Source organism: Carlito syrichta, unplaced genomic scaffold (genome assembly GCF_000164805.1).
Source record: "Carlito syrichta isolate Samal-C Ts95f unplaced genomic scaffold, Tarsius_syrichta-2.0.1 Scaffold302038, whole genome shotgun sequence".
NCBI classification, from domain to species: Eukaryota; Metazoa; Chordata; class Mammalia; order Primates; family Tarsiidae; genus Carlito; species Carlito syrichta.
In genome coordinates, this window is record NW_007246134.1 from 213,595 (window position 1) to 240,418 (window position 26,824).

Here is a 26,824-nt window from a genome sequence, read left to right on the forward strand (position 1 = left end):
GTGAAGAATTTTCTTCGTGGATTAGGAATAATCGCCTCAAGTGGCTGGTGAGGTCTAAGGGGATTTTTTTTTTTTTTTTTTTTTTTTTTTTTTTGAGTTGGAGTCTCACTCTGTTGTCTCGACTGGAGTGCAGTGGCACTATTTCCATTCGCCGAAGGCTCGACTTCCTGGGCTCAGGTGATCCTACTACTTCAGCCTCTGGAGTAACTGGAACTATAGGCGCGCACCACCACACTCAGCTAATTTTTTGATTTTTTGTAGAGACAAGGTCTCACTACAGGCACACACCACCACACTCAGCTAGTTTTTTTGATTTTTTTGTAGAGATGAGGTTTGAGATGTTGTGCCCAGGCTGACCTCAAACTTCTGGGCTCAAGCAGTCCTCCTGCCTAGGCCTCCCAAAGTGTTGGGATTACAGGCATGAGCCACTGTGCCCAGGCACTAAGGATTCTTGTTTGTTTGCTTGTTTTTTGAGTCAGGATCTCACTCTCCTGTTGCCCAGGCTGGAGTGCAGCGGCATGATCACAGCTCACCACAGCCTCGATCTCCCGGACTCAGGCAATCTTCCAGCCTCAGTCTCTCAAGTAGCTGGGACTGTAAGTACTTACCACTATACCTAACTTTTCTATTTTTATATTTTGTGTAGAGACAAGGCCTTGCTAGGTTGTTCAGCCTGGTTTCAAACTCCTGAGCTCAAGCGATCCTCTTTCCTCGACCTCCCAAAGTGCTGGAGTTATAGGCATGAGCCATCATGCCTGACCTTTAAGATTACTTCTATAGAATAAAGTGATTTTTTAGGGTAAGGGAGTAGAACCAGTTCTAGAATCAAGGTGTTTTTACTACCCCCCCATGCCTCCCTAATCAAAATAAGTATTAGGAACTTCTTCCACTTAAGGATAAATCGGACGCCAGGCCTAAACACTTGAAATTATTATTTTTCCCTGTGAGAAGAAATGATTAAAATTTCTGCAAATTATAATTAGACACATCCTTAAAGAAAAATATATATGTATATATTTTCAAATGAGTGTATCAATTGAGTATAGACTATTTTAAAATCTGTAACTTTCATTCTGTCTGAAATTAAATGAATTTTACTTTATAGGAGTGGGGGGTGGTTACTAGAGCAAAGTAACTGAAACCCAAGAAAAAGGAAGAAAAGAAGGAAAATATGTGGCTCTGTTCACTCATTCAAGAAATGCTTGTTCATTGTTGGCTGGGCACAGTGGCTCATGCCTGTAATCCCAGCACTTTGGGAGACCAAGGGGGAAGGACCGCTGGAGCCTAGGAGTTCGATACTAGCGTGGCCAAGATAGCCAGACTTTCAGACCTCAACTATAATAAAAATAAGAAAATCAGACAAGCATGGTGACCATTGCCTTATAGTCCCAGCTACTCAGGAGGCTGAGGCAGAAGCATCACCTGAGCCCAGGAGGTCGAGGATACAGTGAGCCGTGATTGTACCACTGCATTCAGCCTGGGCAGCGGAGTGAGACCCACCTCAAAAAAACATAAATATGAAAAATGAAAATAAATAAATAAACAAGAAAGAAATGTTTTAGAGGTGACAGCTATGTATTGGGCAATTTTCAGGGTTGGAGACAGCTGTACCCAAAACAATGTCCCTGCCATCCTGAAGCTTATGTGATTCTGGGACTGAAACAAGAAACAGGTTCCTCTGGAGTATTTCAAACATGGTACATGCTGTGGAAAAAATAAAGACGGGTTTGACTACTAAGGAGTGTGGGGCAAGGAAAGGCATCAAGGAGGGGTGCCAGCTTTGCCCAAGATGTCAGGGAAGGCCTCACTGCCAAGGCAGTGTTGTTGGGTTGGACATGGGTATGAGAGAAAGTCACAGTATATCCAGAAAAGGCCAGAGAGTGCAAAGGCCCAGAGGTCAGGAGTGCTTAATGGATCAAGGACGAGGAGAGATCCAGGCCAGAGATTTGGGTTTTAGAGTCACCAGCCAGGAGACTGGATGACATCTCCCAGGGAGTGACTTTAGACCAGGCATATACAGCCCACAGCCAGCAGGCCACCTGTGGCTCAGGATAGCTAGAAATGCAGCCCCACAAACTCTTTTTTGTTTCTTGTTTTTTTTGAGTGAGAGTCTCACTTTGTCACCCAGACTGGAGCGGAGTAGCACACTCATGGCCATTGCAACTTCAACCTGCTGTGCTCAGGTGATCCTTCTGCCTCAGCCTTCCAAGTATCTGGAACTACAGATACAAGCCACCATACCTGGCTAATTTTTTTTATTTATTGTAGAGACGAGGACTTGCCGAGTTGCCCAGGATGCTCTCAAATCCCTGGGCTTAGGCAATCCTCTTGTCTCCCCCTCTCAAAGTGCCAGGTTTACAGGCATGAGCCACTGTGCCCAGCCAAATCTTTTAACATCATATGTTTTTTAGTGTTTATTTTCTTTATGACCCCATGCATAATTCCATTTTTGAAGTTCACAGTCACGCCTTATTCATGACACTGCTTTTTGACAGCACAGATATTTGTGAGCAGCTGTTTTCAGTTATGAAGCACATGAAGAGCAAAATTGGAGCAAACATTTCTGACAAGCACCTTGAGAACTCACTAAGAATTGCAACCACTTCCATCAAACCAGACATTGATAGATTAGCTTTACAAAAACAAGGTCAAATTTCCCACTAGTTTTATAGTCTCAGCTTTCTAAACTTTTTAATAAAAAAAGTCTTATGGACTGGGCTTGGTGACTCAGCCTGTAATCCCAGCACTTTAGGAGGCCAAGGCAAGTGGATTGCCTGAGCCCACGGGTTCGAGACTAGCCTGGGCAACTTAGTGAGACCTCGTCTCTACAATAAATAAAAAAATTAGCCTGGTATGGAGCGTGCACCTATAGTTATGGCTACTTGGAAGGCTGAAGCAGAAGGATTGCCGGAGCATGCCACTGCGCTCCAGCCTGGGTGACAGAGTGAGACTCCAACTCAAAAAAAAAAAAGAAGTCTTATTATGTATACACACTATATTATATAATTTGTGTGTGGCTCAAGACAATTCCTCTTTACTTGATGCAGCCCAGGGAAGCCAAAAGGTTGGACACCCAGGTTTAGATGGAGAACTTCAAGGACAGAGCCTCAGCTGTGCTACTTATAGTGCTACCCAGCAGAACTTTCTTTAGAGGTGGAAATGTCCTCCATCTGCACTCTCCTGTAGACAGCTGCTAGACTCACGTGGCTATCAACGCTTAAAACATGCCTAGTGCCACTGAGGAATGAATTTTTTCGAATCAGGGTCTCCCTCTGACACCCAGGCTATGTGCAGTAGCTGATCATGGTTCACCATATCCTTGACCTCCTGGGCTCGGGCAATCCTGCCCTTTCTAAACTTGAAGCATTTCTGCTTAAACTCCACGTTGGTCTCAGTGAGCTTCCGCTTCTGCAGTGTAAAGTTAATCCTATGCTGGAACTCAGTGTTGGAACAAGAACAAATGGCGACACTGTCAGGACCAGTGTAGGGGGGGGCGGGGGGGACCAGCAGCTGACATGGGGAGGGGTTAGGAGGGGCGCTTGGTAGAGGACAACTTCCTCCTCTCCTCCCTCAGCCCCCCTGGAATTCCATTTCCTCTCCTACTTAGGTAAGTTGTGTCTTTCCCTTGGTATTTGCATGCCAAAGGTCAAAGATGCTTTTTTTCCCCCAAGGCTGAGAGCCTGTGCAATTCTCAGACTCAATGGCTATGTCTGGTTCCATTTCCAACCCCAGGACAGGTTCATGGCAAGTGACCTCTGCAGGTTTCCAAGGGCCCTGCTCTTGGGTGAATGCTCTGCTGTTGCTATCCGTGGTTTTACTTATTTTTAAAGTCTTTTTTATATTTTTGAGTTGGGATCTCTGTCGCCCAGACTGGAGTGGAGTGGCATGCTCACAGCTCACTGCAGCCTCAATCTCATGGGCTCAGGTGATCCTCCCACCTCAGCCTCCCAGGTAGCTGGGACTATAGGCGTGTGCCACCACACCCTACTCATGTTTTCATTTTTTTGTAGAGACAAGGTCTCCCTATGTTGTCCTGGCTGGTTTTGTACTCCTGGGCTAAAGCAATCCCCTTACCTTGGCCTCCCAAAGTGCTGGGACTACAGGTGTAAGGCACTGCACCTGGCCTGCCATCCTGAATTTATAAATATTAATGTTTGAACAATGTACCCCATTTTCATGTTGCACAGGGCCCTGGAAAGGACCCCTTTTAATCCCTTAAAAAGAAGTAACTGTAAAACATGACCATAGGGCAGTCAAGTAATTTGATTTATCACCCCCTCCAAGTGTCAACATTTCAGGATGGAGGGTATTTTGAAAATAATGGAAAACACCTTAACCATGTCATTTGCAAATAAGGAAATAATTGAGTGCATCTAAAGCCCTATAGACTCCCAATTTTTCATCATATTTTTACAGCATGAAGTAGTAGCATCACTTTCAGAAGAATTCTTCATTTATTGTGATTACCCTCGTACCTTAGTAAGTTAAAAATCCAAACGTGATTCTGAACCTAAGTGAAGCATGACTGAGTTATTATCAGAGCATTGACTCCTTTCTTGAGAGTGTTTCTTCCCTGGCATAGAAGCGCTCTTGTTTTTACGGGAGACATCCCTTTCCTCTGCTGTGTGTCCAAGGACTGTGGCCTCTGGGGAAGGGAAGAGATAATCCCAGCAGGGCAGGCGTGCATTCCAGACAGGATGGTCATTCGTCATTTATGGGGACAGAGGGCAAGCCAGTCTCATTCCACCCACCAGCTGGGAAGAACAAAGTCTCTACCCAAATAGGGTCATTAGACTTAGCTTACGGGGACTGATGTTAAATGAATGGTCCACATGGGCTTTCAGGTTTAGCAGGGCCAGACATGGACTCTGTGTACTTGTGACTCGGCTTCAGGATTAATTTACCACCTATACAGAGCAGCCAAGTGCCCAGAGTGCTTAAGCTTTGGTAGTTCTTTCTTTTTTTTTTTTTTTTTTCTGAATGGGAGTCTCATTTTATCACCCAGACTGGAATGCAGTGCACACTTAGGCCACCACAGCCTCAACCTCCTGGGCTCCGGCAATCCTTCCACCTCAGCCTTCCAAATAGCTGCAACTACAGGCACATGCACCATGCCCAGCTAATTTTTTGATTTATTGTATAGGCCTCAGCCATGTAGCTATAGATGTTGGCTCCCAACAGTAGAGACGAGGTCTCGCCAAGATGCCCAGGCTGGTCTCGAGCCACTGAGCTCAGGCAATCCTCTTGCCTTGGCCTCTCAAGGTGCTGGGATTATAGGCTTGCGCCATGCCTTTGTAATTCTTTAATGTGGAAATCACAGGCGGTGGCAATGCTGTCATAGAGAACAGCGCAAATGTTCCTAGAGAAAGAGCATTTGGAGTGGGAGACTCAAGCCACAGCCACCATTTCTTCTTCAAATGTTGAAATACTTTCTGCAAAGCCACAGCCTAACTTGTAGGCTACGTCTTGCTTTTAGCCATCATTTTTATTTATTTATTTTCCTCTAACGAACAAATGTACTCATTTTCTTTTCTTTTTTTTTTTTCTTCTCTCTTTTTTTCTTTGCCTTTTTCTCCAACCTAATCCTCCATGGTAGGCAGGCAGATTTAAAAATATGTCTTTCTCAGCCGGGCTCGGTGGCTCAGCCTGTAATCCTGCACCTTTGGGAGGCTGAGGTGAGTGGATTGCCTGAGCCCGCGGGTTCGGGACCCGCCTGGGCAGCGAGACCTCATCTCTATAATAAATTAAAAAATCAGCCGGGTGTGGTAGCGCGCGCCTGTAATTCCGGCTGCTCGCAAGGCTGAGGTGGAAGGATCGCCGCAGCACAGCGGGTCAAGGCGGCGGTGGCCGGGAGCGGCCACTGCACTCCAGTCTGGGCGACAGAGTGAGACTCCAACTCAAAAAAAAAAAAATGTCATTCTCAAACACAGTTTGTCTTCCCACTGGTAATTTTGTATACTGTTCTTTTGATTGAAAAACTAGTTGGGGCTGGCATGTTGGTTTATGCCTGTAATTCTAGCACTTTGGGGGCTGAGGTGGAGGATCACTTGAGGCCAAGAGTTCAAGATCAGCCTGGCCAACATAGCAAGACTTCATTTCTGCAAAAAAAAATCAAAAAATTAGCAGAAAAAATAAAAAAATTAGGAGTGGTGGTGCAAGACCTTATCTCTAAAAATCAAAAATAAATAAAAACATAGTTTGTTCTACAGACAATCCAAGGCTCCTTCTTCTGTAACTGTGATCAATGAGAGAAGCTGTTTTATCTGATTGCTGTTCAGTAAAATTCTCTTCTTGCATTTGGAGACCCCATCTCTACAGGTATTTAAAAAAATTAGCCAAGTGTGGTGGCACATGCCTATAGTCCGGGAGGCTGAGGTGGGAGTATTGCTTGAGCCAAGAGTTCAAGGCTGCAATGAGCAATGATCATACCACTGCACTCTAACCTGAGCAACAGAGCAAGACCCTGTCTCTAAAACAACAACAACAAAAAGCTAATTGGGACACTTTATCATTTCTTAAATGTAAGAATCCTAACTTCTTACACTTATCAATAGACTTTTTGGGGGTGTACAAGTTGGCAATATCAAATCATTTGCTTTTTTGCCAGGCTATCCCCTGGAGCTAAAAATTTATTAACTAAGATGGCAACTTAAGAAGGGAAAAATACACTGGGCTTTTTTTCCTTTTTGCTAATTTTAATTAAATTGAAGGTATCCAGTTACTGCAGTTCAGTAAGTGTTACACTGGGAGCTGTAGCGATTCTTTACCCTCAGATCTGGCTGGCATAGTTGGTCCTATCAATGAGGCACATTTGCAAAGTGAGGCCCCCTTGAGCCAGCCAAGGCCATGGCTCACAGTGAGCAAGGAAGCCCCCCAGAGGCCTATGCAGGCCTGGCCCACAAGCTGGCATTCAGCCTCTTAGCATCCAGGCGAGTGTCCCCCACCATCTTTTTTTGTGTGTTTTCTTGAGTTGGGGTCTCGCTCTGTTGCCCTGGTTGGAGTGCAGTGGCACAATCATGGCTTACTGCAGCCTCGACCTCCTGGGTTCAGGTGATCCTTCCATCTCAACCTCCTGAGTAGCTGGGACTATAGGCATGTGCCCAGCTAATTTGTTGATTTTTTTTTTTTTGTAGCGGCAAGGTCTTGCATTATTGACTAGGCTGGTCTCGAACTCCTGGGCTCAATCAGCCCTCTTGCCTCAGCCTCCTTAAGTGCTGCTATTTACAGGCATGAGCCACCACACCTGGCAAGGTTTGCGCTTCCATTTGAGCTTCCATTGAACCTGTCACCGAAATAGTGAATGTGGTCATCAATAGGTAGTTTTCCAACTCTTGCCCCTCCCTCCCTTCCTGGGTTGAGCGTCCACAGTCTCTAAATAATTAAACAGACAAATAGAACAGTTGAGGCACTTCATCATTCCTTAAATATCAGAATTCTTATTTTTTAACTTATCAATAGGCTTTTTTTGGAGTGTACAAGTTGGTAATATCAAATTATTTGCTTATTTTGTCAGGCTATTCCCTGGAGCTAAAATGCATCACATAAGATGGCAAACTGAGAAGAGAAAAAGGCACTGGTACGAGGGACTTAGGCGTTGCTGTTGCTGTTGTTGTTGTTGTTTTGCTAGTATTTCCATCTTTGTGTCCCTTTGTACCCTGTGTTTAGCTCCTACATATAAGTGAAACATGTGGTGTTTGACTTTCTGTTTCTGCATTAACTCACCAAGCATAATGAGGCCTCCAACTCTGAGTAAGAGAAGTGACTCAGGTTGAGAAACAGCATGTGCAAAGGCCCTGGGGCAGGTCAAGTTTGGCTTTCCCGGGAAACTCAAAGGCTCCCAGTGCACCTACAGCTTAGAGAGAAAGTCTTGAGAGGTGTCAAGGAAGTCCGGGGGGTAGATCAGGGCCTGCAACATCCCTGGAAGTTTAGAATCTCATCTGAAATGTGGGAAACTGAGGAGTTTTCAACCAAGATGTGACACAGTCTGACTGTGTTTTTAGGAGGATTTTTAATTCATGAAGGGTAAGGCTTAATTAAGGGCAAGCCTTTAATTTTTCATCACGCTTTGGGAACTGAATCAAGGAGCATGAAACCATCACAACGATCAAATCAGGGGCAGCCGGGTGAGTGAGTGTGGTGAAGCTTGTGCCATCTGAAATTAGGGTCAAAGTTGTGATCACTTCAGCTGTAGCGACAGCTTTGCTGAAGAAACCATTTCTTTCGTTCGGAAAGTGAATTTGATTTTAAAAGTCCCAAAACAAAGCCCAAATCGCTTCGCCCATCAGCACAGGTTCCACTGACGTCTGCAAGGCAGATGTGTGCCTTTTCAAGTTCCTACGCCTCACAGCCAGGCTGGTATCAGAAGCAACAGGAGTGAGAGGAAGTGTAGGTGTTTGGGCATAATGGATCGTGTTCATTTTCCTAGTTTGTTTGTTTTTTTTTAATTGGCTGTCAAGTGTAAAAACAAACCCGAAAGCCCTGTATCTTCAATTCAGATGAGGTAAGAAGAGAGCTATCGGAGTGAGAAGGTAGGCTTCTCTGAAAGACACTGGACATCAAAAGACTGTTTATTTCTGTCATGATATTCTTAGTAAATAATGAAAAAGCACTTTCTTTTTTTTTTTTTGAGTTGGAGTCTCACTCCATCGCCCAGACTGTAGTGCAGTGGCACACTCACGGCCACCCCAGCGTCTACCTGCTGGTCTCCAGCAATCCTTCCACCTCAACCTTCCAAGTGGCTGGAACTATAGGTGCACACTACCGTGCCCAGTTAATTTTGATCTATTGTAGAGATGAGGTCTCACCAAGTTGCCCAGGCTGTTCTCAAACACATGGACTCAGGCAATCCCCTCACTTCGGCCTCCCAAGCACTTTCATTCAAGTAAGCATTTTGGCTGGATGTAGTAGTTCACACTGGTGATCCCAGCACTTCAGGAGGCTGGGGCAGGAGGATTACTTGAGGCCAGAAATTAAAGACTAGCCTGGGCAACATAGTGGGACCCCATCTCTACAAAAACAACAACAAAACTAAAAAATTAGCTGGGCATGGTGGCACATACCTGTAGTCTCAGCTATGCGGGAGGATCACTTGAGCCCAGGAATTCAAGGCTGCAGTGAGCTATGACTGCACCACTACACTTTAGCATGGAGACAGAGTGGGATCGCCGTCTCTTAAAACAGAAAAATAAAGATAAGTGAACGTGGTTGGGCCCAGTTTAACCCTAACCCTAACCCTTTGCTATTCACAAAAGGAAAACTGGTTGAGGCTAGAGGGTTTTAGAAGAAATTGGATTAATGTGCAGATTTGCTTTACTGTTTATAAGCAATCCATTACGGATTTAACCTTCCTTCTTGAGACTGAGCTTACCCGTCGTCCACTGTTCAAAGTATCATAATTCTCTAATCAGTACCTGTATATTCTGAAAAGAATGTGCTCCTAAAAGAAACTTTCTTAATTCAATAGTTTTAAGATACAGCAAGTTAATGTGACCGTTCAGTATTTTTCTGGCATTTTTATTATACTTCAGAAAACTTTTTAGAATGGTGTTCTCGTATCTTTTCAGCCACTAAAATCATTTGAATATCTGTTCTAAGGGGTGAAGATGAGAAAGAGTGTAAAAATGGTCCATGCTGCTTTGTGACTGGTCCTGCAAAGCTGGTCAGAGGGGAGACCTGAGAAACCCTCATGTACAAATCCCATTATAACTAACAGCATTTCAACACTCCTCCTGCATTAAGAAAAGAAGATTTAAGGACCATCAACAAAATTTCATAGTTCCTTAGAGGTTATGTTAACAGTTTAATCATACATTATTATGTTTCCATCTTGTGTTCAGTGATGTATGAGAAAAGTACATCATCAGTTCATGAGCAAATAGTTTTCAGGAAGGATATGCTATGTAAATTGTTTCTCTTCTTTTCATCATTATTTTACTTTAGCCTATGAAATATATATATATTTGTAAATAGCAACTCTGATTTCCTTCCTTCCTTCCTCCCTCCCTCCCTCCCTTCCTTTCTTGTCAGAGTATCACTCTGTTGCCCAGGCTGGAGTATAGTGGCACGATCATGGCTTACTGCAGGCTCAAGTTCCTAGGCTCAGATGATCCTCCCGCTTCAGCCTCCCAAGTATCTGGGACTACAGGTGCGTGCCACCATGCCCAGCTAATTTTTAAAAACCTTTTTTAGAGCTGTTGCCCAATCCTAATTTTCATAATAAACTAAAGGAGCTAGTTAGTGATCTAGTTTGTTTAGTTTTTGAAATGTCCATGATCAGTATAAAAAGGGGGAAAAAATCGTTAAATTTCTATAAGACTATGAAATCTAGTATATTTTTGCTGACTCACTCAATGCTATATATAATATATATTGTGATATTATTTTGTATTGATGATTTGGAATACTCATGATATAAAATAAACTTTATTTAAAAAGACAGGTGCCTGGCAGCCTGAATGTAGGAGGTGGGGGCAGTTTAATAACCCAACCCATATTATAGATTAGGAAAGAAAAGCTGATGATTATGAAGCAGCAGTTCATGGGAACACATCTAGCAAACCCAGAGCTAGGTCTTTGATTCTTGGTCCAAGATTCTATCAACTCCAGAACTATCAAAGATGGCCTAGATTGTAACCATGAATGTATTACCATAATGCAGCCTTTATATTTTTTCACTAATGTAACTGAAGACAATTATTATTTAAAATATCATTGAAATGTTCCTAAGACAAGGAATCGTACCTTTAGCATTTATGTTTTATCCTATTTCTATCTTGAACTGTTTGAAAAACACAATTGTCCACTAGAGGGCACCTTCCTTCAACATGAAGGTCTATTCTTTTCCCTAATGCCCTATTAACCTGTGTTTTCTTTTTTGTTTTGTTTTTTTAGAGACAAAGTCTCGCTATGTTGCCTAGGCTAGTCTCGAACTCCTGGGCTCAAGCAATCCTCCCAGCTCAGCCTCCCAAAGTCCTAGGATTTTAGGCATGAGCCCCCAAACCCCAACCAAACCTGGTTTTGATCAACAACTAACACCTCAAAGCAATGAACTGCATTTTTTAAAATATAGTCGGAGATTCTATGGTTGCTTTAGCAAAATGCACATATATTGGTAGGTACAGAAACACCCGGAGGGATAAAGGGGAGGTGTGCCCCTTCTACCCCTCCCCCCACACATGTGCGCACACACACACATACATATGTGCACATATGCACTAACACACGCACACACCCACATATACACATGCACACACGTTTTGTGCTAGTTTGGGCTTGACCCTTCTTGGCAACCCAACTTATTTTTACCTGGAAAGTCTTGTATTCTCTTTTCACATTTTCTGCCACTGCTTTCTCTGACTCCAAAGGCAGGAAAATGGAGACTAAAAGAAATGGCCCCCAGCTGGGTGCAGTGGCTCATCCCTGTAATCCCAGAACTTTGGGAGGTGGGAAGATTGCTTGAGCCCAGGAGTTCAAGACCAGCCTAAGCAACATAACGAGATCTCCTCTCTACAAAAAATAAAAATAAAAAAAATTAGCTGGGTATGGTGTCATGCACCTATAGTTTCAGCTACTCAGGAGACTGAGGCAGAAGGTCACCTGAGCCCAGGAGGTTGAGGCTGCAGTGGGCAGTTATTGTGTCACTGAACTGCAGCCTGGGCAACAAAGTGAGACCCCAACTCAAAGAAAAGAAAAGAAAAGAAATGGTCCTTAAACATTGACATATATTGGGCACAAAACCTTGTAGACTTCACCCAAATTTACCTATGCGTCAGCTGCTGTTTTTCTACAGTATGCGAATTTCCATCAGCGTTAGCCAGAAAATACTATGGAGAGAGGAATAGGACTGTGTCCAATAAACAAGTGTTCTGGCAGATTCTATTGAAATATAAACCGCCTCATTCCAGAGGCAGAGAGAGCCTGGCCTCTATAGCATTGCCTAATGTATGAAGTTTCAGACTGTACCTGAAGAAACCCAGGGTTGCAGGAGGTATTTTTAGAGACTCATTTACACCTCTTATATGCACTGCTAATCACCTCATCCCCAACCCCTAAAAAATCAAGTTGAAAGTTAAAGAGTTTGGAAATGTGAAAATAATTCAGATACATCTACAAATGAGATGGTCTATAGGAATTTGGAAAAAAGTTGTTCTGGAAAGCTTTGGAATAAAGAGGGTAATATTTCAACCCAACTGTAGTGAATTAATTCCCTCATTATCTATGGAAATTACTTCTCTTCACTCCCTCCCTTTTTTTTTTTTTTCTTTTGTGGAGATGAGGTCTTTCTATGTAGCCCAGGCTGGTCTTGAACTCCTGGCTTCAATTAATTGTCCCCTTCGGCCTCCCAAAGTGCTGGGATTACTGGTGTGAGCCTCCAGACCCGGCCTCACCCCCTTTTTTTTACACCAGCATGCTTAACTTGTTCTTCCTGATGAAGCAGTCTTTTATAGTACTCAGAGTAGTTGAACTTATTAATGTGTCATGGACTGTGAAGACAGGAACTCTGGACTGGCCTTTGTTAAAAAAAAAAAAAAATTCGTGTCTGCATATGTCCAAGCAGGAAAAATCATGCGAGTTGCCCAGAGGCCCAGCTCCATCTAGTGCCAGGCTTGGGTCAGGCACATCTGCTTGGTGGAGTCTCTCATCAAGCCTAACAGTGGGTTGTACTATGACAATGAACACCTGATAGATCACAGGCAAAGGTCTTGTTGTCACCTAATGACCTTTTGTGAGCTTGGTTACTCTTGTCTTATCTTGTTTATAATAAGAAATGTGAACAATTGCTGTATATTGTTAGTCAATTCTGAATAAATTTCTTGCTACTTTGCTTTCAAGCTTTTGTATATGTTTCATGAAGAATATCCGGAGATTGTAGCATAAGCTGTTTGTTACAAAGAACTGTTATCATTTACAGCTACTTATCTACATGAAACATGATCCTTTTGATGTGGCACAACCAAAAAAAAAAAAAAGCAGAAATAAACATAAAACTACAGTTGGAATAAAACTATCAATTCTAATTTTATGGGTTTTTTGTATAACAAAAGAGCCTCGTGTTTTTCTTGAGGAACATAATAGATAATATAGATTTGATCTCAGGATAATTTTATCCTGATAAAAACATTTTTTATTGTTTTTACACATTGGTTTTTATTTTAAAAGCAAGCCAGGCACGGTAGCTCATGCCTGTAATCCCAGCACTTTGGGAAGCTGAGGTGGGAGGATTGCCTGAGCCTAGGAGTTCAAGACCAGCCTGGGCAGCATTGCAAGACTTCATCTCTACAGAAAATCAAAAAAATTAGCCAGGTGTGGTGACATGCATCTGTGGTATTTAATAAAAGAAGAAAAAATAGCAACCACTGATTTACACTAAAATTTTTCTTTGGGGGGAGTCAGAGTCTCACTCTGTTGCCCAGGCTGGAGGGCAGTGGCACGCTGCTCACGGCCACCACAGCCTTGACCTGCTGGGCTCAGGTGATCCCTCCACTTCAGTCTTCTAAGTAGCTGGAACCACAGGTGTGTGCCACCATGCCCAGCTAAATTTTTATTTTTATTATTTATTGTAGAGACTAGGTCTCACCACGTTGCCCAAGCTGGTCTCAAACCTGCGGGCTCAGGCAATCCTCTTGCCTCTGCCTCCCAAAGTGCTGGGATTACAGGTGCCACCGTGCCCAGCTACACTAATAATTTTCTCAGGAAGCTATTTTGTAATATACCCTGAAATAATAAAAAGAAGTATAACCAGGGTCAGAATAGTGTGAACTTCTGAGTAAATTAGTTAACATAGTTTGTAAAACTCTCAGGTAAGTTCCTCATTTCTAATTACAAGGATAAAAGAGTATAACCTATCTCATTTTATCCTTCTCTAACTTCCTGTTTCTGGACCTCAGGGTATTGCTGGGAAGAAGTGGAGAAATATCCTGACACCACTTGTCCTCTCCTGGGGCTTTCATCCCATGTCTGCTGTATACAGGAAACAACCTCGATGCAATAATAACCTGTAAATACACTTCCAGGCACTCTGTCCCAGAAGCCACAGGCAGAATTAGGATGCTCGAACCAAGGAGTTCATTACATCTATTTAAAATGCAAAGCAAGACGCCGGGGAAAGGGGCAGACTTAGGCTATGATGCAGGAGCATGGAGGGTCCTTGGGTTATACAGCCTCCCTGCCTCCACAGCCTTCCCTGTGGATGACATGGTTATGAACCAGAGTCGAGATTTGAGAAAGGATTTCCATTAGACACATGGAGTCTGCCGACGACACACGCTGGCTTTTTCCGAGACACAGGGCCAGTCCTTCTGGTCTCCTCCATAGCTTGCCCCTAGCAGGATGAGATGCCAGGGACTGTGTGTGCATTTCTTGGGCAGAGAATGCATGGAGCCTGAATGGGTGTTGCCAACAGGCAGTCGATGTAGGATGAAATTAATGTCACATGCTTCATGCCCTTGGTTATTTCTCATGTCATGAATAGTAAGTTCTTTCAGTCTTTCCATCTCTTTCTGTGTTGGGACACATGCTGGATCTAGGCCCGACCCATTGAGTCACTAATTTTATTTATTTATTCATTCATTCAAAACAAGGTTTCACTGTCGTCTAGGCTGGAATGCAGTGGCATGATTACGGTTCACCACAACCTTGAACTCCTGTGTTCAAGCGATCCTTCTGCCTCAGCCTCTTGAGCAGCTGGACTACAGGTGTGCACCATCACACCCGGATGATTTTTTTTTTATGTTTTTGTAGAGATGAAGCCTCGTTCTGTTACCCAGGCTGCTCTCAAACTCCTGGGCTCAAGCAATCCTCCCTCCTTGGCCTCCCAAAGTACTAGGATTACAGGCATGAGGCCAGCCTAAATTACTTCTTGGTATTTAACATGTGTCATGAATTCTGGCTATGGTTGTATCCCTTTATCCATGGGGGTATACTTTCCAAAACCTCCAGTGGCAGCCTGAAACCACAGACAGTACTAAACCCTATATATACTATGTTGTTTCCTATCCATATATACCTATGATCAAGTTTCATTTATAAATTAGGCACAGTAAGAGATTCACAACAGTAACTCATAATAAAGTAGAGCGGTCCTAACAGTAGCCATCACTTCTCTTGCACTTTGGGGCCATTATTAACTAAAATAAGGGTTAGGTGCACACAGCACTGTGACACCCCAACAGCCATTCTGCTCACCAAGCTGGGTGCTGAGTGACTCGTGGGTGGGAGCATTGACAGCATACACTGGACAAAGGAAGGAGTCACATCCCAGCTAGATGGCGTGAGATTTCATCAGAGCAGCTCAACAATGTAAAACTTACGAAGTGTTTACTTCTGAGATTTTCCATTTAATATTTTCAAACCATGGTTGACTGCGGGTAACTGAAAGCAAAAACATGAATAAGAGGGACTCCTGGTTGTCTACTTACTTACTCATTGTCTAATTTTTTTTTTTTTGAGTTGGAGTCTCACTCTGTCACCCAGATTGGAGTGCAGTGGCCGCTCCCGGCCACCGCAGCCTCGACCTGCTGGGCTCCAGCGATCCTTCCATCTCAGCCTTCCAAGTTGCCGGAATTACAGGCATGCGCTACCACACCCGGCTGATTTTTTTTATTTATTGTAGAGATGAGGTCTTGCTGCCCAGGCGGGTCTCGAACCCACGGGCTCATTTTTTTATTTTGTAGAGACAGGGTCTTGATATGTTGCCTAGGCTGGTCTTGAACTCCCGACCTCAAGTGAGCCTCTCCACCTTGGCCTCTCAAAAGTGCTGGGACTACAGGCATGAGCTACGGTGCCCAGCCCTGCTCACTTATCAGCTAAACCTAACACACCTTAGGCATTTCACATATGTCTTATAAGCTACCACATGTTCGTTGTCCATCCTTATCACGTCTCGTGAGTTTCATTCATTCTGTTGGTCTCTCTTGTTCTTCTGCAGCAGAACTGAGTAATCTCAAGAAATCCAGCAAAGCCCCTACACAATCTCTTGGGCACACTTCCCTTTCACTGGTGCAGACTCTCTGATCCCTTTCCAGTCAACCTTCCTGCTCTGGGTTTCTCACCTCCAGTGACTCTCATCAGGCAGCTTTAGGGACGGGAGCAAGGCTAGGCACCCATCTGTGCTCCTGGACCTTCCCTCACCACCACAGCTTCCTCCTAGCTCAGCATTTCTTTGTAGCTTGACTCACCACATCTTCAGTCCCAAGACTGAATTGTTCCTGACCCAACTCTTCCAGCATTTGGCCCTGTCCATTATGTTTTCTCACCACCCTCAGTTTCTCCTGCTGGCTGGCTCCTTTCCTGTGCCCTCCTAGACATTTGGGTCTCTCCTGGGTTTTTTTGTTTGTTTGTTTTGTTTTGTTTTGAGTTGTGTTCTCTCTGTCACCCAGTTGGAATACAGTGGCACATTCACGGCTCACCGCAGCCTTGACCTCCTGGGCTCAGGCAACCCTTCTGCCTCAGTCTTCTGAATAGCTGGGACTACAGACACACACCGCCATGCCCGGCTAATTTTTAAAAATTTGTTTACAGAGACGAGGTCTCATTATATTGCCCAAGCTGATCTCAAACTCCTAGACTCAAGCATTCCTCCTGCCTCAGCCTCACAAAGTGCTGGAATTACAGGTGTGAGCCACCATGTCCAGCCTTTCCTGTCTTAATCATCAGCCACATCGACAACCTTTTTGATACTGTTATAGGAGGGAGGGACCAAAAAAAATCAGAATTTATTTATTAAAAATTGGGGAAGCCTGTACTACAAAGGGTCTGCCCTCCAAAAGATAATTCTGGGTTTTGGGGAGGTCCCCCTTTGTACTCAATACTACCACCTTGATGTTTGGATTCATCAACAAACTTCTTTACAGATTGCCCTCGACCCGGTTCCTCAACTTCCTAACCGCAGTCACCCACTTCCACCCCAACACACAACCCCTGGAATTACTCCCTAAGCTCAACTCTTGGCCTCCTGATAGTCAAGGCCAGTGGCTTCCGATTGTTTTCCTCTTCCACTTCCCTGCAGTACTTGGCGTGGTGGAGCTCTGCCAGGCCCTCTTTTCCCTGACTCCTGGTTGTGGGAGTTGTCATCCTCTGCTCACTGTGCTAGCCATGCCTCCTTTGCATCCTCCTGTCTCCATGTGTAGGCATTCCCCAAGGACAGTCATCTCCCCTTATCTGCAGTTTCAACATCCTTGGTGTCAGTTACCCTCTGTCAACTGTAGTCTGAAAATATTAAGCTATTTTGAGAGAAACATCACATTCACATAACTGTTAACACAGTAGATTGTTAGAATTGTTCTGTTTTATTATCAGTTATTGTCATGAATCTCCTACTGTGCCTAATTTATAAATGAAACCTTATCCTAGGTGTGTATGGATAGGAAAACATGGTGTATATGATAGTATGTGTAGGGCTCAGAACTGTCTGCAGTTTCAGGAACCCAGTGAGGATCTTGGATCATTATCCTTTGTGGATAAGGGGGACTGCTGTGTTGCTATAACTAAGTACCCCCAACCCAGTTTTTTGGTTTTTGTTTTTTTTTTGAATTGGAGTCTCACTCTGGCACCCAGGCTGGAGTGCAGTGGCATGCTCATGTCCACTGCAGCCTCGACCTGCTGGGCTCAGGTCATCCTTCCACCTCAGCCTTCCAAGTAGCCGGAACTACAGGGACGCACTACCATGCCTGGCTTAATTTTTTTTTATTTATTTATTGTAAGACGAGTTCTCACCAAGTTGCCCGGGCTGATCTTGAACCCCTGGGCTCAGGCAATCCACTCGCCTCGGCCTCCCAAAGTGCTGGGATTACAGGCTTGAGCCACTGCTCCCGGCACCCCCCAAATTTTTAAGGTAAATTTTATATACAACAAAATACACATATCTTAAATGTTTTATTCAATGTGTCTTCACAAATGTATATGCCTATGTGAGTCAGATAATTATTCAAGTTGTACAGTTTATGCCAGAAAATTCCCTATACTGCTTCCAGGTCAGTTCCTGGCCCCAATTATTCACTTTTGAACCTCTATACACAAATGACCCATGGATGTGACTTTTTATCACTATATTTATTGTCCCCAAACTTCCCTTTACTCTGTTGCTACTAATTGCCACAACTGAAAAAATTATTTTCTGGATTTAAAGATACAATCATTTGTATAGTGGCAGAAACAGGAATACTATTTTAATCAGGGAAAACTCTAAATTTCTTCCTTTAAAACATACCGGCCAGGTGTGATGGCTCACGTTTGTAATCTCACACTTTAGGAGGTTGAGACAAGAGGATTGACTGAGCCCAAAAGTTGGAGACTAACCTGGGCAACACAGTGAGAACTTTTCTCTACAAAAAATAAAACAATTATCTGGGTGTAGTGGCACACGCCTGTAGTCCCATCTACTCAGGAGGCTGAGATGGAAGGATCACCTGAGCTCAGGAGGTCGAGGGTGTGGCAAGCTGTAATGGGTGATTGTACCACTGCACTCAAGTCTAAGCAATTGAGTGAGGCCCTGACTCAAAAAAAAAAAAAAAACACCTTTGGATTTGGATTTAGGTAGAACCACACAGCACCCTCAGCCTTACTTTGGCTCAAAGAGGGTTTATTTCTCCAAGTCTACTGGACCCCTCATTTTGCATTTGTCTTAATTCATTAGGGCTGCTATCACAAAATACCATAAACTGGATAGCTTAGAAACAACAGAATTCTGTTTCTCACAGTTCTGGAGGCTGAGAAGTCCAAGATCAAGGTACCAGCAGATTCAGTGTGCTAAGGGCCTGTTTCCTGGCTTTCAGATGGTATTTTCTCACTATGTCCTCACATGGTGGGAGGGGCAGGGTAGTTCCCTTGGGCCTCTTTTATAATGGCATGATTCCCATCCATAAGTGCTCCGAGCTCCTGACCAAATCACTTCCCTCAACTCTGAATACCATCACATTGGTGATTAGGCTTCAACACAACTGAGTACACTAGCATTCACAAGCATTTTATATAGAATACACTCATTTACTACCCAGAAACGCATGTTTTTTTACTTTTTTTTTTTTTGAGTTGGAATCTCTCTCTGTTGCCCAGGCTGGAGTGCAGTGAAATGACCACAGCTACTGCTGCAGCCTCGACCTGCTGGGCTCAAGTGATCCTTCTGCCTCAGCCTGCCAAGTAGCTGGGACTAAAGGTGCATGCCAACACATCTGGCTAATTTTGTATTTTTTTAATTTACTAGAGATGAGAGTTCACCATGTTGCCCAGACTGGTCTCAAACTCCTGAGCTCAGGCAATCCTCTGGCCTTAGCCACCCAAAGAGGATGACGGGTGTGAGACATCGTGTCCAGCCTTGTCTTTCTTACTTTGGTGAATTTTTGTTGTTGTCAGGCATGTCACACCTTTCTTAGGCCTTAGTTTTCCTGTCTGGAAAATAACAGTGCTTGATGAAATGATCTCTTGAAGTCTCACCTAAATCTGAAACTCAAAGCTACTTATGGGAAGGGGAGCTGTGAAGACCTGAGAAGAAAAAAAAGGATCTCTATGCTACAAAGACTACACTTAAAATTCAAAGTTCACCAATATATTTTAGTCAAAAATAACAAATGTTACCGTAGTTTGGTAAATTATTCTAGTTTAAATGTTCTTGGAACAGCTGGTTTCTGTTTAACATTTTTTGCACTCGCAAATCATAATTTGAATTATAACACAAAGTTCTTTCCAATGAATGATGATAAAGAGAAGCCTGCTTGATATATTCCTTTTTCATCTTGTTTATGCCTCTTGGGAGGGTTTTGTGACAGGACTTGGGACACAATTGTCAGAAATCTGTTCTTTCCAGAGCCACCTCTGAGTCACTTCCACTAATTATGGAAAAGCAACTGTGAAGAGTAGGATCATGTTTAGAATTTAAAAAAAAAAAAAACAAAACATATGACAAATGTCTCTAGGAGCTTATGTAATATATCCCTGCGTCTTCAGTTTTCAAAAGAGAACAGGATTCAGGAAGCAGCTTTTTACACTTTGTTATGGTCTGGAAGCATGTTTGAGTCTGAGGTCTTAGATTGTCAAGGTGGTAACTTGAGTAGAGTTCTAACAGCCTTTGAAGTAAAAGCTGTTCTGTCTTGGTAAGTTGAGCTTTCTATATTAAACATAAGATTTCCATGTCATCTTATCTTCTACTTTGCAAAAGGAACTTTTTTTCCTTTGGCCTGCCTTTCCTTGCTCATTCTTGGAATTCCAGAACCTTCTTGCTGTAGTAGTGTAGCAAGGCTCTCCATATAGACGTCTCCATCTCTGTCCTGTGTGAATTACCCAGTGGAGAAGGATGGAGTGTAAAACGGCGTATACTGTTTATTGTTTTCTTTCCCTGAGAAGTTTCTGTCGTCTCTTCTTCATCTTATGTTTAAGAAGACCGGTTCCCTACCCTAGACTTCTGATTCATTCATTGTGCCGACTGCCAATGAGCAGTCCTAGAAAGTCCTTCACATGTTGCAGAACCCACCTCTCCTAACCCCAAGGAGGAGGACTATGGGCTTCCACCGGGTGCATCTCCAAAATACTTTTCCTTGAAACCTGGTGCTGAAATTGGAGCCTGTGAGAACGCCAGGAGCTGAGTTTTCCCTGCCATCTTTTCATTCCCCCAGCAAGGGAGGCTGAAAGGAGAGGGTGCATGTGAGTGTATCAGTGTAGCTGAATTAAGCTAGCAGATCTTTCTCCTATTTAAATCTCAAATAGTGAAAATTAAGACTATTTATAAAAATTGGTTTTTCTCTCCAAGAAACAGAGTTGTTACAAAATTAACAATATGTGACCAATCTTCCTGACACAAACTCACCATACCTTATGAGAGGGTTTGACATGAAACCTTGCCAAACGTCAATTTCATTCCTCAGGCAAAAAGCACTTGTTTTTCTCCATCTGTAGGAGCATAGTAAGGACCGTGTGGTTATTGGTAAGAGGAAGAGTTTTTGAGAAGGTAGATACTAAAATCACTTTAAAATGTCCCTATTGATTTTTGTTTACATTTAGTTAAGTTTTTGTTAAGTACGATTTATGTGCTCAGGGCCATTTTACTAAGAAACAACAAAATGAATTGTCTATGTCAACTGGGAAATATAGATAAGGAAATTTTTTTCCCTTTATTTTCTCATTATATTCACTTAAAGAATTTGCACATCTAGTTTTTTCTTTTTATATATCCTAATCCTAGAATGGCCCTGAAGCCACACAGAAATTGGCCCTAGTTTTTTCCCAGAAATATGTATCATCCAACTTGTATTTTCTTTGATTAGTATCTGCAAGTCCAGAATTCTTTCTGTTACTGTCTCCTAGGCAGGATGATCTGTTTCAAGGATTATATGTGCTGCATTGGGGGTGTCTATGTAATCAAGGCACAGCGTTGGGCATTTATATATGTACAAAGCCTTACTTACAAAAAAAAAAACCCCTTGCAATTAAGAGTTTATACTCAGTAATAAATTATACTGACTTTAATATTTTAGTAAGTTCTCTCCCTGGAAAAATTATAGGAATAATTGTTCCATCTTATTTCTGTTTGACTTTAAAAGCAGCTAAGAGCCAAAAGTAAGTGGGGGAATTTAAAGAAGTATAACATAATATTTTTTAAAGAGTGAAGACCCTCCTTTTAGTTATAAAGTTGGCAGACACTTTAAAACTCGACACAGAGAACATCCTTTCGGTGTTAATATTCAGAATGAACTGGGCTCCCTGTGACGCGTTAAAAGTTCTAAAATTATCTTTCAGCCCCTTTCTATGTAAGCCCCAACCAGGCAGCAATCGTGGGCAGGAAGGATGGTGCCGGAGGTTAGAGACGTTCAACTGCAGCATTGATTTGTGCTTGCCTCTCTCCGTCTCCCTCTCGGGCCTTTTTCTCGTTAATGAGGACGAGAACGTTTCCACATCAGTTCACAGCCTTCATAAAGCACCAGAAGGTCACACCAGCCCCAGACTGATCCTTTTCTTTGTGCCTGTCATATAATTGGCTGATTGTGCCGGGGATGCGCGCCCCCTCCCCCCGCCGGGTCCCAGCTCCCTGCTCGTAACCCTGCCTCGCCGGCTCCCAGGACTGGAGAGCAGCAGCAGCTCCCGGGCTGCGCGCCTCCCGGCTCCGGCAGCGCCACTGCGCAGGTTGATCGGCGGAACAGCATCCATTTTCATCCCACGAGCCCGGCCTGGCCAGGCGTCCCCGCGCCCGCCCGCCCGCGCGTGCTCGGCCCTGCCCCCGCAGCCTCGCTCGGCCGTCCTGCTCGGGGGTCTGCGCCCTAGGATGCACTGAGATGGTCCATCAGGAGAACTGCTCGTATCAGGTAGGATCTCCGGCCCGAGGTGGAGGCCGGCATCTTTCGGGAGGGGAGGCCTTCTTCCAGCAGAGCAGCAGGTTGCCTCGGTCCGGATGTTGGGGGGGAGGGCGCTTGCCATCCTCCGCGCCCCGGCCTCCCTCGCATGCGGTGGCTGAATCGTAATTAGGTTTTCTGGGGAGTAATGGGGCAGAACACACGGCTTCCTTGGCCTGGAAAACGCCTGTGAAATTCACGGAGGTGATCTGTGCTTTGCACGTTCTGTATGGCTGTGCGAACGAGGGAAAGTGCTCTGGGCTGTAATTTGAATTTAAGGGGATTCAGAGGAAAATCTGGTTGGAATTTCACATCGATCACATTGAAAAACGTGACTGTTTTGCTCGTTGCATAAGATGTTTTACATCCAGTTTTTAAGCTTGTTTTTAGGAAAATCATGTGAATAGGAAGCTGTGATTGGCGATCTTCGACATTTTCAAAAATCAGCCAGCATGCACTTGACGTTTAAAGTTGCACTTGTATGTCTTTCGAGACTTGTTTTTACTAGGATGCTGTTTTAAATGGTTAGTGAATAAGAATTAAGGGAGCCACATGCATCAAAAACTCCAGATAGAAAAATCTTGGTAATAAATCCTTCATCTGTATGCTAATTTTCTGCTGGAGTTGTGGATTAAACACTTGGACAATTTCAAAAGATCAGCTCTAGAGTGTTCAGTAACTCCTTGTAGGACTTGGACTGTAGAGGCAGCCTCGCAGGTATCCTTGTTGTAAACAGACAGCAAGAATGTGCTCAGAGAAATTGCTGTTTGCAGCAAGTATGGCTAGACCAAGTCCTGGATAGTTAATATTGGGATAAACTCAACCAACTGAGTTTAGAAGCCCTGAGAGACCAATTCTCCAACTTAACAATACCTCTTCCTTGTGTGAGGTAGGTTACCTGAGACAGGCAGGTGTTTCTCATAAGGTCAGATTTCACGGCGGTAAATATGTACAGGCAGAAAGTACATTTCACAGGACTTTCAGCAGCGGTTGACTATAGAGAGCCTATAAAATGTACTTAGACACTTTTGCTCTGCTTAATAACTAGGATTTTGTAAGTGTAAGGTTGTTTTATAGTATTTTCATCTTATAGTACATTTAGGGCTGTAGATCCCAAATATCGAGCTTCAGTCTTCATAGTAATTATTTCCATGAAAAGGGTCAGAGATACTGAGAAAACAACATGTCATTTACACATAATATAGAGCTCAAAGCTAGGAATGTCAAAAAATCCACAGAAAGCCAATCTATATATGGCCAGTTTAGGTGATTGAATTCCTATAATAATTAAAATAATTTTTCTTCCTTCCTTTTCAGAGAAGCTATGTATTTTTTGGAGGGCAAGCTGCGGTCAGATTATTTCCTGTACCTTTTCATTAGGTTGAACATGGAATCATTGTGTTTGTAGTTCAAAAAGTGGTCAAATATCAGCAATTACATCTGGAGAAGAGAGGTTAGGTTAGCTTACTGCTTCTTTCCAAAGGAAGATAAATTGATTTTACTTCATGTGAACTGCAGTATATAACAGTGTCATCGTGTGTTTAATAGTTTTGAAGTATTTCTTGCTTATTTCCACAACAAAATCAAGTGTATTAGGTGGATAATAATAGTCAGTGGATTCTGCTTCTCAATGGGGTTTTGTAGTGAAACTGCGTTCGTGTGTGTGTGTGTGTGTGTGTGTGTGTGTGTGTGTATGTGTTCTTTTGAAGTGCTTTCCTTTTATATGCAGCTCAGCAAAAACAGAAACATTAACCTTGAAGCCAAATCTTAATCCCACTTAGAAACCTTGATTTTAGAGCCCAGCTGGCACCATATGCGATTGGATTCCAAAAGGTGGTTTCTCTAAGTCCTTAACTAGATGTTCTCTTAGTCAGTGATATCGACAGCTTAATGCTTTTCAGAAACTTCCCTTATTTTTTGGCCCACAGTTTATTTACTTAATTTTTTTAAGGGTGATAGTACAGTAGTAAAAGCAAATTGCTTAGGTTAGCATTTTTAGTGAGTTGATAGAATTTATTGGAAGGATTGATTCCTTTCCTCTCATAAAGGATGTAGTCCAAGATTTCCTAATGGAGAGTCCTTGAATGGAGCTTCCGGGACCATTCCCCACCCGCCCCCAGAAAAATTTTATGCACATTTTGGTGCATATGTATATTATTATTACTGTTGTTATCATCATCTTCACAACAATAATGACCTTCTCTTTGGCTTATCTGCTTCTGCCCTTCCCCCACCCCGCTGGTTATTTTCAGCACCGTGTCCATAATGAGCTTCTCAAACCAAAGACAGGTCATGTTTCATATCTCAAAAGTTTTCAAAACTTTATCATCCTGATGAGAACAAAAGCCCAAGTGGTCACAGGGTCCGCAAGGCCTTACACCAGCTAGTCTGTGCTTTCTCTCGACTCCGCCCACATCTCTCCCACCGTGCTGGGTGGGCCCTGCACTCTTCCTTCTGCCCCCCCAACCCGCATCCTGTGTAAGGCCAGATTTAGCACATAATCTGCAATGTCTGGGACATACATGTAGCTAAAATGTTGTTCATCATTTATCTGAAATTCACCTGCAAGCAGGCATCCTATATTTTACCTGGCAATCCTATCCCCGCAGGCCACTCTCTTGCTTTCGACAGGTCTTTGCTCAGATACCCTCGCCAGGAAGGCCTTCTCTGGACTTTATCTGTAGATGTCCAGCTCCCCAAACTCTATTGGAGTATTTAATTGTGCTTCCTAATTTATTTTTATGCTTATCATTTATCACCATCTCCCATAGAACATATTTGATTTAGTTATTTGTCTGTTTTCTGATGCCCCCACTCTGTGTAAACTCCGTGAGGGCAAGGATTTTTATCTCTGTTTCTGCCTTCTCAGGGCTTCGATCTCGGGTAACATGGATGGATATACCTACTCTATAGAATTGGTAAGGAGAGAGGCATTACAAACATCCTATAGCATCGCAGTTTCTTATATTATGACTTTTGGTCCTCTCCCTCCCCCAGCTCCCACCGTTAACCTGCACTGTTTTCGTTGTGTGTGGGTCTGCTGACCTGTCTTCTTGTTTCTTGTCAGTTTTCTCATCTGTGAAATGGAAGTTTTCCCAGTCAACATCCTGGCATGAGAGTTGGCTGGCAGGTCTCCTGCCAGAGACCACTTTTCTGCAATCAGTTATCATGAATCAGGGACACCCCCCTCCCCGTTTCTTCTGAGTACATCTGGGATTTGCTGAGGATTATTCAGTGGCCCAGGGAAATCGTGTGTCACTCTCTTCCAATTATGTGTTGTTAGTGTGTAGAAATACGACTGGTTCTTGTCTATTGCTGTTCCAAAAGGATGAGTGTTTTGAAAAAGAGTGTTTCCCTACCACCAAGAGCCTGAACGCCCCTGTTTGGGCAAGGGTTTGGGCACACTGTGCTTTGAACAACGTAAGCCAGGAAAGAATGAACAGAAAGGATTGTCGTGCAGGATTTTCCATAGTAGTCTGTCTTGTTTTGTGTTTAAAGGCTCTCACACCGTCATCATCTTTGTGTGTTTTCTCCCTCACAGGATTTACATTAGTGCAGAGGTTGCCGAGGCGCGCATTGTCATTTTCAGCCGTAGCCCTGTTAAAAAATAGAGCCATCGACCTCCATTTCCAGTCTTGGGAGGAAGCCAATCTCTTCAGGAAAGAACCCTGCCCACGGCTTCAGGCCTGGCAGCCTTCAAGAGGCCACATTCTTCTAATGGTCTCTGATAGACAGCTTAGAAATATTGCTAACTTAAAAGCACAAGTTTAGGTCAAAGGGCCCATTTTACTTAAAAGCTCCCAAATATTTTCCCCTTCTTCCTGCAGTTGGGCTTTGGGGTAAGTGTGTGTATGAAAACAATGACCTGCTTTCATCCTTTTCTTGACATCGCCTCAATTCTCTCCTGACCGCCCCAGATACAGATCGCGCCCTCATGTTCTTAGCTGCAGGAATGAAGACTTGAAAGAGAAAAAGTTAAATCGTGTTTGAATGACTCTCATCTTTTGTTCTCCCTCGGGAGCATAGAGTCCCTTCTTCAGACACACACCTGGTCACGAGAAGCATGGTCAGAAACTTTTCATGCTTCCCTTTAATGTTCCTTAGGATGAATTCCAGACCCCTGAACACGGCATTCAAAGCCTAACTGAGATCTAAACGCTGGGCAGAAGCACTTCTCCCCCCAGATCCTGCTATCCTGCCTCCACATTGCCAACAGTTCTTCTTCAGGCTGGGCCGTCTCCCACCCACACCCCACCTGTTTCCACCTACCACAGTCCAGTGCTGCTTGCAAGGCTCAGATGCCACCTCCTTCCGGAAACGTATCCCACTCATCTTGTAGTCCAAATTTCTCCTCCTCAGTACACTTTCCTTTTACTTCTATTAGAACCCATTTGCAATTATTTACACATAGGTCTGTCTCCTCCATTAGACAACAGGCTTCTCCCAGGGGGTGGTGGCTCACACCTGTAATCCCATCACTTTGGGAGGCTAAGGCGGGAGGATCACTTGAG

The 26,824-nt window shown here is 43.6% G+C and overlaps 1 protein-coding gene across 2 annotated transcripts in view; it reads left to right on the top strand.

Annotated features, from left to right (window-relative positions):
- Positions 1 to 26,824, top strand: part of SCHIP1 (schwannomin interacting protein 1) — a 148,928-nt gene that overhangs the window by 58,279 nt on the left and 63,825 nt on the right. The window contains exon 1 of one of the 2 annotated variants that reach the window (XM_008055936.2): positions 21,768 to 22,286. The exons of the other annotated variant lie outside the window; for it this stretch is intronic. Coding sequence (XP_008054127.1) covers positions 22,257 to 22,286 — 30 coding nt within the window. The 5' untranslated portion in view covers positions 21,768 to 22,256. Of the gene's footprint in view, positions 1 to 21,767; positions 22,287 to 26,824 lie in introns of those variants that run through there. 2 annotated transcript variants of the gene reach the window in all.